Below are 17,136 nucleotides of genomic sequence, written 5' to 3' on the forward strand. Positions count from 1 at the left end.
ATGTTAAATGGTCTACTTTTCTTTATACTCTTGTATAAAATTTATATAAACCTAAAATCAGATAATATTGCCAGTAAATAAAATGATCTTTTCACTAATACAGAAATTCCAAAAATACCATCAAAGAATATATACTGAATGGCATTGTTATTATTGACATATAAATCCAAGTATTGTGCCTAAAGAAAGTAATGAGCAGGATACTCCTCTTATGAAAGTCACTAAGATAGAAATTCATATAGGGTGTAAATATTTAAAATATTCTACATAATAGGCAATACACCTATATAAAGGAATTTTCTATTTTTATATATATTATAAATATATATATATATTTTCTCTTTCACAAATGGTAATATTGGGGCTGACAAAAATGATTCCTAGTTTGAAAGTATTGTGGTGTCAGGGTGACTGTAATTAAATTCCTTAGCTGAATTTCCCTTAGATCTCTTTGTTTGGACAATGTAGTTTAACATAAAATATATAAACTGACAAAAGGATAAAATATATCAGATTGTAAAGCTAATTGGATATTATGGCTATTAAAGGGACTTGGTGTTCTGGTGTTTTCCCCACCTTTATCTATTCAAGAAAATGAATTGTCATATTTCATTTCACAAAGGCCAGTGTGAAATGAGCATGTTGCCTGAGAAAGGCAGTAACAAACACTAACTGAGGTGTGGTTAGGTCCTCAGCAATTTCTATAAAGACCACAAAGATGGGCATAGCTGGCCTTTATCTTGCTTCTCAGAGACATGGTCTGGATGTTTCAGCATAGTTTTTCACAGACTGTGAATTGACTAAAGCTGGTTTTGAAGGCATTGTTTTATTTTACTTCTTACAAATATATATCATGCTCTGTCACAAAAACCATTCACAGCATTTAACTTCATATGTAGACAAATGATTTATGTCAAAAAGCAGTTGTTTTACAAGTATAGGCACTGTTGGACTTTTGGAGATCCTAAGTTAAGGAGATACCCTTTTCCTTTCCACCTATAAATCAGATGATTTAAGCATTTTTGTGAGTCGTTTCCACTTTCTGGGGTCTTGAATTGTCTCTCTATTTGTCTACCCACAAGGCTAACTGACACTCAATGTCCATTGAATATTTGTTCAGCTGTTTACCCTGTGATTTCTCAGAAAAACTCTGTCATAGCACAGTGAAGCGACACAAGGCAAACATCGGAAAGCAAGAGCAGATGGTTGTGTCTTTCATCTTCTGAAATTCCACTCACTACAGAGTCCCTGCTCCCCTTCATGGTCTTCACAGTTTCCTTGTGGCTGGAGAGGTCAAAAATGAAAAGCCGTCTTCTCCAAAACTCCCTTCCAACAGCAGGTCTGCTCTGCCTTTGGAGAGTACCAAACAGCCCAGGGAGTTGTCTGGAGAAAGGGCTCTGACACGTGTCAAAGCTTCTTGCAGATGTCAGGAGAACTCTGAGGGTGATCTTGAAGAGCTCCATGAAACTCTTCACGTTGTGATTTATTAATGATACATATGTGTGAATCACATCTGCTACAGGGAGGTGTTTTTTTTTTTTTTTTTTCTTTTTAAATCAAAGCATAACTGAAGGTCTCTGGAAGGTTTTTTGTTTTTGTTTTTAATGCTTCTCTGCTTCTCTCACTCTGAGACTAGATGAAGACCAGTCCACCCATTTATAACTGGCTATCTTTAAAAATCATCCTAGAAGTGATATAATATTTTTCTCTCCTTTAATTCAATCACCACTCTCCATTTCATTCTTTGAGAACAAGCCAAACAAACCATCTCCTTGCAAAATCCCAAGGTTATCCATTTTCCCTCCATAAAAATCTGTGTCCTCACTCTCCCTGTTTTGAGAGTCTGTGCTTCTCAACTACATCCTTAGGGCTTCCTAACTTTGGCTGTGCCTAGACACGCCAAGAGAAGACCAAAGCTACAAGGTAGAGATAAGAAAACACAGCCTATTCAGGTGAGTGTCAGTGGAGAGCTTCTTGAGCAAATAATGACTAAATGAAGCTTGTAAACTTGTTGCTTAGGGTGTGCCTTAATATTCTATCCTTGACTCTTCATAAATATCATTACTCATCGTTCCTAGGATTCTGTCTTCTCTATCATATATACAGTTGTACTGGAAGACGATTTCCATTATGATTTCAGAAGGAAGAATGACAATTAAATAAGGTCAGGGTAAACTGAATTGATGTGATGTTATGAGACAATTCTCAGTCATTATCAGTAGCTCTAGCTTCATTTTTTGTTTGTTTGCTTGTTAAGAATTGTTTGTATTAGAACAGATGAACATGGAGATATGGGAAGAGGGAAGATAAAACACAGAGGTGATGGTTCAGCTAAGATATTTTATACACTAAGAACAACAATGGTTCTTCTATTCTTGAAGCATTCTGGGGTTAATGTTTACTATTTGTTAAGAAAAAAACCACAATAAAATATTAATGATAAGCTCCTTCCTCTTGCATCACAGCCAAAAAAAAAAAAAAAAAAAAGCATGGAATATTTTAGCAATTTATATAGCCTTAATTTGACTCTACTTTTAACATAACCTTAATTTTAATTCATGCATGGTAGACTAAATTAAAAGCTTTAATAAGACAGCCATTAGCTCTTATGCTTTATTAAGCCTATTTGCACACTCTTTGTTGCACTTGTGAGACCTTCAACAATACAAAACACACTTTTAATGCATAAAGGAACAGAAACTCTCAGGAAAACAGAAGAATATTAGAACAGAGTTCAATGATGTAGGAAAGTACCTGGATAAAAATCCCCTTGCGCAAACATGTCAATCACATAGCGACAGAATGCATATTGATCTAACAGAGCAAAGAGGAAAAAAAGTAATGAAGAAAGCAAATATAAAAGTTTGTTTCTATTTAATAGTGAAAATAAAGCTTGGCAATGCAAAGACATATTTTGGGGATATTTTCTCTCCCTGGCCTTGAAGTAACTCATATTCTCAGAAAGAGACAGTTTATAGTCTAGATCTAATTCAAGTCTCCCAGCTCCAGAGCTACTAGTGCCCCAGTTACCAACTTCTGGCCTGCAGTGTGTGGAACAGGTCAGCAATGTGCAGCCTTGCTCTCCACACAGGCACTGTGCAAACAGCTGCATGGCCCAAAGACTTTTTCATATCCTTGAGAATCCATTTTAAGTAGTCTCTGTCAGACAATACGAAAATTCAATAAATGTTTTAATCACAGTATTTTGTTAATACTGCTTTAACTGTGTAATCAATATGTAAATTTATTGAATGAGAGTATAAACTGTATACTTACACTTCCGTAGAAATGAGATTTTTCCAGAGAATTTTATCATTTCACCACACAATTTTCCAAACACTATTATTTAGAAATATATATATATATATACATAATGCATATATTATATCCAAATATTAAAATTATGCTATTCAGAAATTTAGACTTTGGTATCTAAATGAAACTCTGATTTCAGAAATGTTGATTGTCTATTGATTTCTTCTCTATATAGGCAGAGTTGAAGACCTTGACCAAAATTGTGAACATTAAGAATGGTGAAGAAAATTACCAATTGTAACCGAGTGCAAAAGAATTGCAATATTATTGCTGTACTCTCCGACTTGCCAGAAAATAGAACATTGTCCCAGTGGACTCCAAGGGACATTATCTTCGAAAGTTAATGTTGGTGACTAAATGTCAGCTCTGGTTAGCTATGCTAGTTCACAATAGCCCTTGGATAAAGCACATTCATCCATATGTCCTAAACTGTTGCCCCATACTTCCTAAGCTACACAAGTTGCATCTCTCACTCCATCTCCAGTTGCATCTCCTTCCTAGTCACTTACAAATCCACTTACCAACCAAAAAGTATTTGCCAACTTCAAAACAAAGTTATGCAGACTTTGAAATACTTAAAATTTTAAAAAAATAAATACCATAACTGTTGGTTTAAATACAAAATTATATTTTTAAGTATATAAAATTGCATTATTTGTTTTCTTACATAGTTCACTAGAGCATCAGTATTAATTGATGCTGAAGCATTTATGTGATTGTTATTCTGGTATGATTTCCTCTGCAGCTGTAGAAATTAGGAGGGTTTATATACTATCCATTTTTTTTTCTACTAGCCCATAGGAGCCTATGCAGCTGTTTCCTGTTATTAAGGTGACTTCTAGTCAGCATTGTAGATCTTCAGGTGAACTTGCCAGAACATACACAGGGCCATGACTATAAACACTGTTTTTAAAGCTTTTAATGACTATTCATAATGGTTTCTACTTTTGTATTTAGGAATTCAAATTTATCATTCTGTCTGGCACCAGTCTTGGATTCCATCCTTAAGGAATCTAAAGAATTTGGCTGCAATATCTGCCCTTTCTGAAAGGGGGGGAAAAAAATGTTGAAGAGTGTATGTAAGAAAACAAGTATGTGTAAATCTGTATTCTCAGTAAGCCCATCTAAATTCAGCAAAGTGATTGCACTGACTTCAACACACCTGGAAACAGAGCCTCAATGAGTCAGATAATCAGGTTATGTCTGTGTAAATAAATAAAATTGTTTAGCCAAGTGAGCAAATGACAAGGCATAGCTCATGCCCACAAACTGGAATTTTTCTGGCCCCTCTTTTGCTAAAAGTTGTTGTCTTCATCCATACTGCCAATTGGGAAGAAACTCTGGATTGTTCCAGGCATTGTATAAGAAACTGCTGAATGGCAATAGGGTAAAACTGCCTGGGGACATAAGCTTCATGGGGACAGTCACAGGACAGACCACAAGCCTATGCTGGATCTATTTAAGTTATGATACAGACATAGCCTGAGGGACTAGCAGCTCACACCATTTCATTGATATTAAAATAATCTGGTTTTTAATCACAGTAATATAAACAAGGATTAAAATAGACGACTTTTTTTTTTTTTTTTCCTCCCATGGAAATGTAATTTGAATAAACTTAAAAAAAAAGAAGCTGCAGTCTTGACTGCACCTAAAAAGAAAGATTACATATTAATCTTCTCATTGTAATATCTATTTAGTAACTCAGCCCCTGAAAACTGGGATTTATTAAAAAAAAAAAAAAAAGCAGAACATTAAACTGAATAATAAAAATAGCATTTCTACTGTATATGAAATAATGAGGTTCACAGTAACTTTCCATGAAAGTCCAATTCTGCCAATCAGCAAAGACTGAAATATAAGGAATTTTAAATGGGGATGATTTTCCAAATATCACTTCATGGCTAAAAATTCATTTTAATTTAAACTCTCTTGTTTAAAAGAGAATTTCACACTATAGTTTTCACTTCATAAGTCTATAATAGTGGCACAGATATTCACCTGAGCATTAATAATTCACCTCATTATTCAGGACAAAATTTTTATTGATAAAAACAGTCATAGATCTTTGTCATTCGACCTCACCTGATTTACCCTGGGAGAGAAGCTATCTTTTTAAATTTTAATTTGCTTAAGGAATGATGTAACAGTAGGGACATCATAACAACACTTCTGTGATTACAGTTATATTTTTTAAACTAATGCAGAAAAGCTGGAAGAACTACTCCCTTGAACAAGGAAAAATAAGGACTGCAGGATCAGGAAATTTTGGCAAGCCTATATTAACTTAAAAAATATTATCTCTTTGGGTCACAGGGGGACTCAAATATAGAACTGAATTCTCTGAGAGTATCCAGTTGGACAGCAGCAGCTTGTGGTGGAAAAAGGAAGGACAAAAGCAAAAAGGGCAGCTTTCACTGAACATAACTGAACGTGTAATCTGAACTGAACATGTAAACTGAACATGTATCCCTGGTGATAAAGAACAGTTTAAGAAGCTCCTTCCTTCCTGCACTGCAGCTGCTCATTCCCTCTTCCACCTACTACATTTCAGTGTACAGTCCTTGGTATCACACTCTAAAGCAGATTTACAAAGTGATCTGTTAATATTTGATGGATCATTTTGCTAATATTTATCACTTAAAGGAAAAACAAAACAAAACAGAACAAAACACCCTCTCTCTATTGCTCTCTGTAGTCTTTGACCCCAACTTACTTAAAAACATTTTGTTGTCGGGGAGTAAGTACCTCATATGCACATTGTTGTTTTTTGAGAACCTTAACCTGAACAGTATGGAGTGGGTCCAACTGTGCACTGAAATTCTTGTCACAACAAACAAAAAACAAGAACTCAACAGTTTGTGGAACTTTCCTCTTGGTCAGAACAATTAGCATGAAAGATGCTGCTTCAATTTTATGCCTCAAAGGCTCCAGTATTTCAAGTGAAAACCAAAATTAACTAGAATACACAAATAAATGTTAAAAAATACTAGCTCAGCACACTATGCATGTCAGAAAGGAGCCTATCTCTAACTCCTTTCAGCTTTCTGGAAATGTATAATTTAGTCAACTCCTAAGGGGTCCAGAGCAGATAGCTATGTTATTCTGAGAGGATCTGCCCAGGCAGATTCAGATATCCAGGCAGGGATGACTGCTTTGATGTTCAGGCATAATGATTTACCTGTGGTTATCAGTTGAAAGGATCAGATAGGTGTGCCACACAACGCTGAGCTGATTCTATTAATGTCAGAATAATCCTGTGTCTTCAGTATGACAGTTCTTACAGAAAGGCAGGTCTCACTGCCTTCATTCATACAAAATTGTACCTAACTCCATGGAATAGCCACATGAAAATCAAGGGACCATTCAGTGCAATTTGGGAGTGGAAGATCCCAGGCTGACTCTGACAAAGAGGAGCATACAGCTAACACCTGCATTTTGTGTTGATGCAGGTTGATTCCTTGTTTTATCACTTAATTTCTTCCTCTCACCAGGTTCACCAGGTTAATGGCATTTCTTTCCTTTTTAGGGGAAATTTGCAACCTCATCACATCAAATTACATCAGTCAGGCATATCATTATGTCATACACTACATGACAATGCCTCACACGCTCTGATGTAATACAAATGATTACATTCCCTTTCATTTGCAGCTACTTTCATTATTGTAAATGAGGACATATTCAGATGTAGAAACAAAACATAATTTCCAACAGGTTTTTGGACAGTTGGCATTTTCCAATGTAACTTGACTTGCAATAGACACTGCATAAGATTCTTCTGAGAAAATCCATGAAGACTCCAGCCTATCTGAAGAGACACTGGTCCTTGGTAAAGTAGGATGCAAACTGAATAATGTAAAATGAATCTTTAGCCATTACAGTTAGAACATTCCAGTTATTTAGATTAAACTTAGTTTATTCCTTATAGTTTCCATCTAGAAATCTGAGATTCATCTGGAATTTATTTGTACTGCTCTTTTCTTTGTCATGGGTGGACTTTGGTCCTTGTTAGGTCTAACTTCATCCTCTTTCCTTCTTTCCTACTACCTTTTTAAGATCTTCATCTGCTTCCTCCTGGTTTTGTTTACCTTTCTTTTCCGATTTAGTTACAGTCTGAAGTGCTTTCTCCTCCTTAACTTTCGGTTTGGCCTTTATTAACCCAACTTCTGTTGTTTTAGTCTCTGTCTGCTTGACCTTCTCAGGCATCTTTGCTTCTCCTTTTCCATCCTTCACTTCCTTTTTAACTTTTGCTTCCACTTTGGTGCTCTTTACTTTCTTCTCCTCTGCAGGTAATCAAGAAAAAAAACTTTCAGTGTCATTCATTTCCCTCAAAATAATATTTAATATAATTTATTTTATATTACAGAATCACAGAATTGTCTAGATTGGAAGAGACCTCCAAGATCACCTAGTCCAACCTCTGACCTAACACACTAACAATATTGTGCAATTACTAAGAAGCATTCCTTCATCAACACCTTGCTTAGATCTGACGAAAACTATAATTCCTCCAAGCCAAACAGACATGGACAGAAATATTAGATGCAAGCATGTTTTGTCTTCAGTCCTGTACCAAGTTTTTGGCTGATACTAGGTAATAGGCTATGATAAATAACACTAATCTAATGACAACATGCTAACTTTTATGGCATAAACTAGGGGAACAAATGTTGGTCATAAGGCAAGCATATTAAAACCTGACTACTAAATCTGAACAACTTTAAAATTCAGAGCAAAACCGTTGTAAGCTGTAAGTGTAGTTGATTTAAAGCACAGTCGTTTGTAAGGGTCACTTTTATGTATTAACTCTAGGCCTTTGACCAAGGAGACTTGTGTTCTTGAGTCTCTCTCCACATCAATTCCCCAATTTGAAAGATTAGTCTGAGACAGGACAATAAATGATGCGCCCTGCAGCAGAGCGAGTTTTCCAAGCAGAATTACCAAATTGTATAATGTCAGTGGCTGACACTACACAGAGGTTGGTGAGACATAAACTTTTCCTTCCACCTTTATAGATCAGTTGCTTTTTCTCATCTGAGACATGGATGCTGGCATTATGTGTTTCTAGTTCACTTCAGTGGAAAATCCAACAGTAGATTAAAACAACTTAATATGTTTTAAACAAAACACTTTAGTGTCATGTTCACAAATCTATTTTCTTCATAGCTTTAAATGTCTCCAGTCTTGATAGAAAACTCTAGTGCTACAAAATCCACATCTTCTGTAAGCCTCTGGACTTGTATTTTTATTAAGCCACTAGGCTGACCAGACTAATTTTAGCAATATGTAAACTGAGTAGCTCTACCAATTCTGGAACAGAAAACATACAGAAAACAGATATAATGGACAGGTATAATTCCTACTTTCAAACAAAGCTATGACATGACCAAATATACTGCTGGACAATGAAGAAAGAAGTTCCTTAACTAGTTATAGAGAAAATGTGTATGTCATATCACTTACAAATAGGTCTACTTCTTTTTCAGGGTAATGGAAGTTCATATCTTTACATTAATTCCAGTCTTTGAAATTTCAACAGGTTTAAAAGGGATTATGCATAGAACTAATCCCTGGATGTTCTAAAGAGATTTTGATTATTTCAAATTATAGTGTCATGTAGAAGATTTTTCATACGCATTATATTCTCTGCTCCAATAAAATAAAATTTATGAATTTTGATATAAACTCTGGTTAAAAAAAGAAGGAAAGAAGGAAAGAAGGAAAGAAGGAAAGAAGGAGAGAAGGAAAGAAGGAAAGAAGGAAAGAAGGAAAGAAGGAAAGAAGGGAGGGAGGGGGGAAGAAAAAGAAAGAAAGAAAGAGAAAGAAAGAAAGAAGGTAGTAGAAATAGATAAATACCTTTGGGAGGAGTTTTCTTTTCAGCTTTTTCATGTCTTTCAGGTTTGTCTTTTTGAATTACTAGAAATGAGTACAATTGTATATTAGGAAAAAAAAAAAAAGAGAAAAGACTGCTAAAACACTGCAACATCTCTGGAAGTTTACAATTCAGGATTCCTTTTTTTTTTTTTTTTTTTTTCCTGTAAAATTCTTACTTTTTTTTCTCAGGTTCACAAGGGTCAAAAGCTTCAAAATATCTGTTGAGAATAACTTAATCAGAAGCCAATCGAGTCACACAGTTCTGGCGATATTTAGGGAATGTTTACACTATATATTCCAGATCACGCAAACTTGCTCTTGCTCTGAGCAGACAAAGGCTTGTTCTTCCTCTGCTCAAGCCAACAGGAAGCTGAGTGACTACACTAGTCTCACAGAAAGGGGCTTAGCTTGGGCTCACTACAAGCACAGCCACAAATCTGGTGCTCACTTCACAGTCGAGCCTGAGTGAGTTCATGTCTGCACAGGATACACTGTGTAAACACACACTGCTATGTCCCAGAAAGGCTGTCAAAACTTTACGTGGTGACTTCTAGTTTTCCTCTCATGGTTGGTTTGGACCCATTGCTGGAGCAAAACATTGCTGGAGCCTTGACAGTTAATTACACTTCTTTCAAGTGATAACTGCATAAAAGCAACATCCCCTCTAACTGAATCCCAGCTTGGAATTGCTACCTATATGGACTGATAATTAAGTTTGTTTTTGTTTTTATAAGATAGATGTTTCTTAGATGATGTCTTTAAATAGCATTCATACCACTGAAGTTTTCTGGAGCCTTTAGCAGGGACTGAATAAGTCTTTTCTTATTGGGCATAGAAAAAAATCTCCTGATTATGGGGGAAGCAGCTGACAGTAGCAGACGGTATGTCTTCCCTCGAATTGGCCTGGACTAGAAAATCCTCGTTTCCTAGGGGACTCAAAAAGGTTGAAATGGCTGCCCTACACTCCTAGTAGCTTATACAGTTTGGGGCAGAACCCAGACAAGATGGAGGTTAACCTGGGAAATGGATAGATCATCACATTATGGGCATAAATGCGCCTTAAAAAGCAGCAAAGGCAGTGATTGTCGTAGAGCACTGTCTACCCACAGGGATTCATATTGCTTAGGAACTACTCAACACAGGGTAGCAAGCCTAGATGTCATAGATTGCAGCAGTAATCTTCCTAGCTGTAATACTGGCCAAAGGAGCAAGAAGACTAATTCTTCACAAAAATTTCTGGCTAGTGACCAGATTCATGACTACTATTAAATACATTAAAGCTCTGAGTGATTATTTGGTTAGCTAGCAGAAGATTAATGGATAAACAGACTGGCTGTTTGTTAGGAGTATATCAGTGATTCTCAGAAGTTATTTGCTTTTCAAAAGTACTCTGACACTGTGGGAATTTATTTTCTCAAGTTTACTTCAGTGTGATTTCATGTATATAAAAAAAATAAAATAAAAAAATCCTACACATTCAGGTTATACACTGAAAGTAGAAGAATCTTCCAAATATTAATTTTAAAGACAAACTGGATGATGGCTACCCCTCAGGTTATTTTAAGTCTTTAAGACTAGCCTTTGTTCCACTTTCTCTCTTCTCTTCTGCTCACTGTTTTCACATTTCTACTTAGAGTAAGATAAAGTCCAATAAAGCCTGATTTGTACATTTGAATCTATATTGTCTGAACAGATTCAAATCAAACCTAATTAATTCATGTGCCCCATCATCATCAATTTGAATGCCATAAAAGACTGATATTAGATACACTCCATAGTATTTTTTTCACGATTTAACTGAATAAAAGTATGAGACAAAGACTAGAACCTAACTTCATTATGGAAATATCTGGTTTCCAAAAAGAATCACAGAGTCACAGAATGACAGAATCATCTAGGTTGGAAGAGACCTTCAAGATCACCTAGTCCAACCTCTGACCTAACACTAACAAGTCCTCCACTAAACCGTATCACTAAGCTCTACATCTAAACGTCTCTTAAAGACCTCCAGGGATGGTGACTCAACCGCTTCCCTGGGCAGCCCATTCCAATGCCTAACAACCCTTTCAGTAAAGAAGTTCTTCCTAAGATCCAATCTAAACCTCCCCTGGCGCAACTTTAGCCCATTCCCCCTCAAGAGATGCAAAGAGATGCATGTGAAAAAAAAAAAACAAAAAAAACCAACAACTCCAGAGGAAACAACCAACCAACCAACCAACAACAAAAAATATCAAGGAATAATAATTGTTAGTCTTAAAAAAATAAAAAAATGGCACAACAGGTCAAGATGAATGGATTTTTAAATCTCCCTGTCCAAATCATGGCTAAAGATGGAATTATCAGTCAGAACACTGGGAATGACCTCTTGTACATGATAATGCTTTAGAATACATGTAATAATTAGTAGATATGTAAACCTTAACCAAAGCCACTTCAGCTATGGAAGATAATACAAATCATGTACTGGAATGAAAATACTGCAAAAAATAAAGGCAAGGGAATGAAGATCTATTTTGGGGTATGGTGGAAGACAGACTGAGAGACAATATACAGTCTTGCACTCCATTAACACTAGACTGAAAACTGCCACACATGACAAAGCCTTCTCTGTAGGCAAATTACTGAATCTTATTGTTGAGGAAAATACATCAAAGACTGCAAATATAATAGTCATGGGTTTATTTCTGTAGCTGCATGAGAATGATTCATAATTAACTCTGTGCATCAAAACAAGAGAACAGAGGAAGTAATAAAAGCTGTTCAAGACTTCACTCAGAGGCTGATTAAGACCTGGTCAAGCAAAAGTGAGGGCACCCAATAACTATACAGTGGGGACTAGAAGAGTTTTAAACTTTAAATTCTCATCTCCACACTCTTCCAAAGTATATAAGTGATAAAAATCTAAAATTGTACAAAATCCAATAATAATCAGCATTACCTTTAGAAGGTGCTTTCTTTTCGTGTTTTTCTGGCTTTTCAGATTTCTCTTTGTGAATGGCTAGAAATAAGCAACAACAATATTAATGGTTATTAAAAGTGATAAATGTTGCAGCTTTGTAAGAAAAAGGAGAAGAAACATAAGAATAATCTAGTCACCATGGCTAGCCATGGAAAGAAACAGTAAGACTGAATCAGCTGCCACTATCTGCTGCTGATGTCAAAACCCATGACCAGAACTTTCAAAGGCTCATGTACCATTGCTGAGGTCTGTCATCAGTTGATGGAGGAATGGCCTTTCTGACAAAACTGTGATACCATGAAAGAACGTAGTCAAGAAAGAAAAAGTCATGGGTATTTATGTTTACTATTTTTGTTTAATGGTTCACTTTGGTTCATTATTATTTTTGAGTTTTCTTATTTATTACTTTGGTTTATTTCTGAAGGACTTTCTGAACCCTACATAATAACTAACAGTTTTTTCCAGCTACGAATGATTAAACACTATAATTAATTACAAATGTAATTGCAATGGCATTATAACTAATGCTCTTTGGGGCTTTTTGTTTGCTTTTAATTTCCACTTTACAAATTGAAATAAAGTACACTATAGTGACTAGAGTTCTGGCTCAGGTTTTAGAATACACTTGAGTTGTGCAATAGTCACTGAGTGATGTGCAGTCTGAAATATTTTCCAATGTGGGCTCTGATCTTCTAATTTTTTGCAGGTTAATGTTTACACAGTAACCTGTCCACAGGTGTGAAGAACTGACATTTGTACAAGCTCATATGCATTGAGGTACCCTACCGGGACCAGGCATGTAAAAACATTCATCTGCCTATTTGACTCTGGCATATGAGTTTACACTAAGAACACAAAAGTGTATGCATGAGCATTTCTACGTACTCTCCAGGCTTGTGCTGATGTTTCAAAAGAAAGTTTGAATTACTAAAGATAAAGCTGTGCTAGATACCCATTTATTGCAACTACTTAGAGAATATTTAACTACTTAAAGGATTAGTCCTGCCCGTTGTTCCATAATTCATAGTTCCATATCTATGAAACAGTCCTGGTCAGTATTGTACTTAAAATGTATTTATTTATTTATTAGTAGTAGTAATAATAATTGACTTTTCTTTTTTTAACATGGCTTGCTTCATTACATCTCTTTTCATGTTAGGTGTTTTTCCTGGGTGACCATATTTTCTTAGAAATCATACCTACTGTGTATGTTGGAAATACTCAGAAATTACTGGGAGATTATACTCATCCAAAGTAAAAAATATATTATCTATCATCTCTCTCTCTCAAAACAAAACAAAACCACACACACACACAAAAGACAAAAACAAACACAACCCAACAACAAACCAATCCAACCAAACAAAAAATCCAGAAGGTCTACAAAATACTAGTCAGTCTGTATGTTTAAAACCCTTTCCTCTACATCATGATTTTTACTAATAAAGTTCTAATCATTTTTCCAGTCAAGAGGAGACATTTTTCCAGTCAAGAGGATACATAAATGGAAGTGAAGAAGACATTTAGTCCTGAGGTACCCCAAAATATAACATAAATCCTGACATGAAATCTATACCTGTATGCTTCTCCTTTTTTTCAGGTTTTTCTTGCCTTTCCGTTTTGTCTTTATGTGTCACTAGGAAAGAAGAAATGCATTCATACATCTAAAAAAACCCACCACCATTGTACAACAAACTTAAGAATCAGAAACAATTATACCAAGTTAAATCATAGGAGATGAAATGACAAGCTGTGTTATTCTGGAGCTATCCCATGCACTTCTGTACAGCATGCATCATACATGGTTATTAGCAGGCAACTGTGGCTAACAGGTTACTGCTTATCTTTCAAGCCATGGTACCATTCCCCAGCTGTTTACTACAGTAAGAACATCCCTTGCAATTGCCTGTTCCTGAAGGCAGTTTTTCAGAAAACTGTCAAGGACAAAGGCAGAGCTCATAGCCAATGCTGCTGCCTATACTAGAAGTAGGACATCACCTGGATCACCCCATTTTCTATGAGGCAGAGGCTTGTTAGAACTGGAATCGGTCCTGGAGTATAAGTGTCACATGCACAAATGATGTCTCTGTCACTTGCCAGCTGGCTTGAGGTGGATAACTAGCAATGGATATGGATAGCTGGTAATGGATGTGGATAGCTAGTAACAGACACTGGCTGAGATCAGTTCCTGGCATACGATGATCCCAAAGCCATAATTAGCTTCAAAGTAAAAACTAACATTCTGACAATGAAAACTACATTATGCTATCCATTCATTCATATAATATTTTCCACTCACCTTTCTTAGGATTTTTGACAATAATTTTCAAGACAATGGAAAATAAGCATGAGGATTTAACAGCACTTCAGAAAAATCAGCCATGAAACTACAGGCTAGCTTTAACTCTATCTCCTGTGGGGATTTCATTCCAGTTTAGTAAAACTCCTTTGTCAAACAGGATCAAATAAGGAAGATTTTTCACAGTACCATGAATTCCATGTCTGACTGGAAACAAAAGTAGAAGAGCAAGGAGCATTCAAGCTCTCACTATTTATTATTATTATTTATTATTATTATTATTATTATTTTACCAATACGGTAATGAAACACCTCAGAGTGAGATCCTGACATATCTGACTGAGTCATTTCTAAGGGTACTTTCTCTGTGTCATTAGATAACTTTCCTAAACTTCATCACAGAACTTGATTAGAAGTTAGAATAGGATGTTACTTACTATATATGCCAAACCTGAAAAATGAATGTTTCAAAAGTAGAAAATAAACATTTAAAATACAGGGACTCATAAGAAATTTTGGGTTTCTCAGGCACACCACAATGAAATGGGCCTTAGAAAGACATATCCACAAGCACAATTTTAAAATATATTATATAGTCTGAAAATAATCTTAGTACAGTGATTACAGGGAAACTCTACCTGCAGTAGCATTTAAGCAGTAATTGTAGCAACAGTTCACTAAAAAAACCTAGTACATTCATCTTGAGATAACATCTAGACACAAGTAACGTCGGGTACACAGCTGGCATTATTAAGAATTATAATTATTATTCTTCATTTGCTTGAGATATGTTTTTTCTTGTTCTTTGAAACATTTAAAAACATTAAAATTTCTTCTCATGTCAAAGCAAATCAAATATTTTCCCAAGTTTTCCACTAAAAAAAGTCTTAATGACACATTCATGTTATAATATGGGACATTATAATCTCTGCTCTGTCATTTTGCCAAATCTCAGAATAATAGTCCCTTGTTAAAACCACTCCATTTTCTAGTAATAAATTTTCAGTCTAACAGAAACCTGAACTTACGTGCCTCTCATTAACCTCTAGAGTCAGTCTTGTCATTTTAAATTATTTATATAAAATGCAAAAGCTCCAATCAGAGACAACTAAAAAGGCCTAGTCAATCACAGATTTAAGAAGATGTACATTCACTTCAGTTACGAGACTTGGTCTGAAATAAATCAACTGTGGTTGAATATTGGATCTTTCCTTCTTTTGGTTGATTTGTTAGGGCCATTGGTCTTGTTGTTCTTCCTGAATTGGTTTCTTCCTCCAGTCTGAGACTTATTAATCAAACTTTTATGTAAAGGAAATGTTCATTGAAATCTTGAAGTGTTTTGACAAGTGGGTATGTTTCAACGAAATACCATTTTTGCCAAAAAATGCCTCACAAGAGGCAAACTAAATGGTGGCTCTGGGTACCATTTTCATGAGTTGTGGGTGGAAAGGAAGTTGACTCCTACAATAGATAGCCTGTAATTTGTTGTTGGAATACACCAACAGAAAATTATCAAATCCTCTCTAACACTCTCCCCCAGCATGTCTGAGTCTGGGAGAAATGTGTTTTTAAAGTCAGGTCTCTGAAGTGGAACACCTCAAGTGGCCATGCCCTGTATGATATAATTTAGTCATTACATTTTGTTCTGAAATGTGCCCAAAGATAAATATTATTCTTAGATTTATTCAAGAAGAATAAAAAGACACCTATTTATGCTCTAGGCATCTCTTTTATTAAAAGTTAATAATAAAGTACAAACTTATTCATTAATTTATGAATATAATTTTAGCCTTTCTGCAGAGTGACGAATCTAAAGTGCTTCTAAAATCCTCATTCCCCTTCTGGCTAGCTTTCATAACACGTCCTCCATCAATAATTGGGATTTCCAAATGGGTCTAAGAGTCAATAGATCAGACTGTTTTAATCCACTGGTAAAACAAACAAACAAACAAAAGTATCAAATGCTAAATACATACCTTTCATGGGTTCCTTCTTTTCAATTTTTTCTTGTTTTTCAGGTTTGTCTCTGTGAATTACTTGAAAAAAAAAAAAAAGTAAATAAAACAGTAAATCTGTAATCTCCAGGTATTATGTATTGCACTTATTATTCCACCAAAATAATTAAAGAATATTTCCGTAAAATTTTGGCTCGGAGTAACAGATACTAGATCTTGTATAGAGCTTCTTAATGTTAATATTCAATTCCAGGTCCAGGAGAAATATTATTTACTTCAAAAAGTCTTAAAATGTTGGACCATATTTTGGCAACGCAAGAGATTATTCAGCAACTTTAATCTGTGCAATCTGGTTTGGTTCCATTACACAGGCACCCTGGATCTAAGGCTTCTGATGGATTAAATTATTTTCAGTCCTTGAGAACATTACTTTCTATTCTTAACAAAATAAATAAATAAATAAATGGTAAGCATATTGCTTTCCATGTTCTTTTTTTTTTTTTTCTTATTTTATTTTATTTTATTTTTAGATGTCGCTTCAGCCATGGGATGGGTTTATAGGACTACATTTCTTTTATTAAAAGAGTAACTTAAGAAAGAACAGCTGTTTCAAGGAGAGTCAACTACGTGTCCTGCTGAAAGCAGGCAAATTTGAATCCTTGTGGACTCTGTTGTCCACTCAACTTTTAGACCATATTTATGGACATGGTTATATTACATATCCCAGTTAT

At 35.3% G+C, this 17,136-nt stretch overlaps 1 protein-coding gene across 2 annotated transcripts in view; it reads right to left on the reverse strand.

Moving 5' to 3' along the window:
* Window positions 1–808: 808 nt before the first annotated feature.
* Window positions 809–17,136, reverse strand: part of TRDN (triadin) — an 85,013-nt gene continuing 68,685 nt past the window's right edge. The window contains exons 6-11 of one of the 2 annotated variants that reach the window (XM_040552723.1): window positions 16,427–16,486; window positions 13,728–13,787; window positions 12,131–12,190; window positions 9,175–9,234; window positions 7,407–7,601; window positions 809–2,814 (exon numbers count right to left, since the gene is read on the reverse strand). In XM_040552723.1, coding sequence (XP_040408657.1) covers window positions 2,735–2,814; window positions 7,407–7,601; window positions 9,175–9,234; window positions 12,131–12,190; window positions 13,728–13,787; window positions 16,427–16,486 — 515 coding nt within the window. In that variant the 3' untranslated portion in view covers window positions 809–2,734. Of the gene's footprint in view, window positions 7,602–9,174; window positions 9,235–12,130; window positions 12,191–13,727; window positions 13,788–16,426; window positions 16,487–17,136 lie in introns of both variants that reach the window. The other variant, XM_040552724.1, reaches the window with a different exon arrangement.

This window comes from Cygnus olor, chromosome 3 (assembly GCF_009769625.2).
Source record: "Cygnus olor isolate bCygOlo1 chromosome 3, bCygOlo1.pri.v2, whole genome shotgun sequence".
Taxonomy (NCBI): domain Eukaryota; kingdom Metazoa; phylum Chordata; class Aves; order Anseriformes; family Anatidae; genus Cygnus; species Cygnus olor.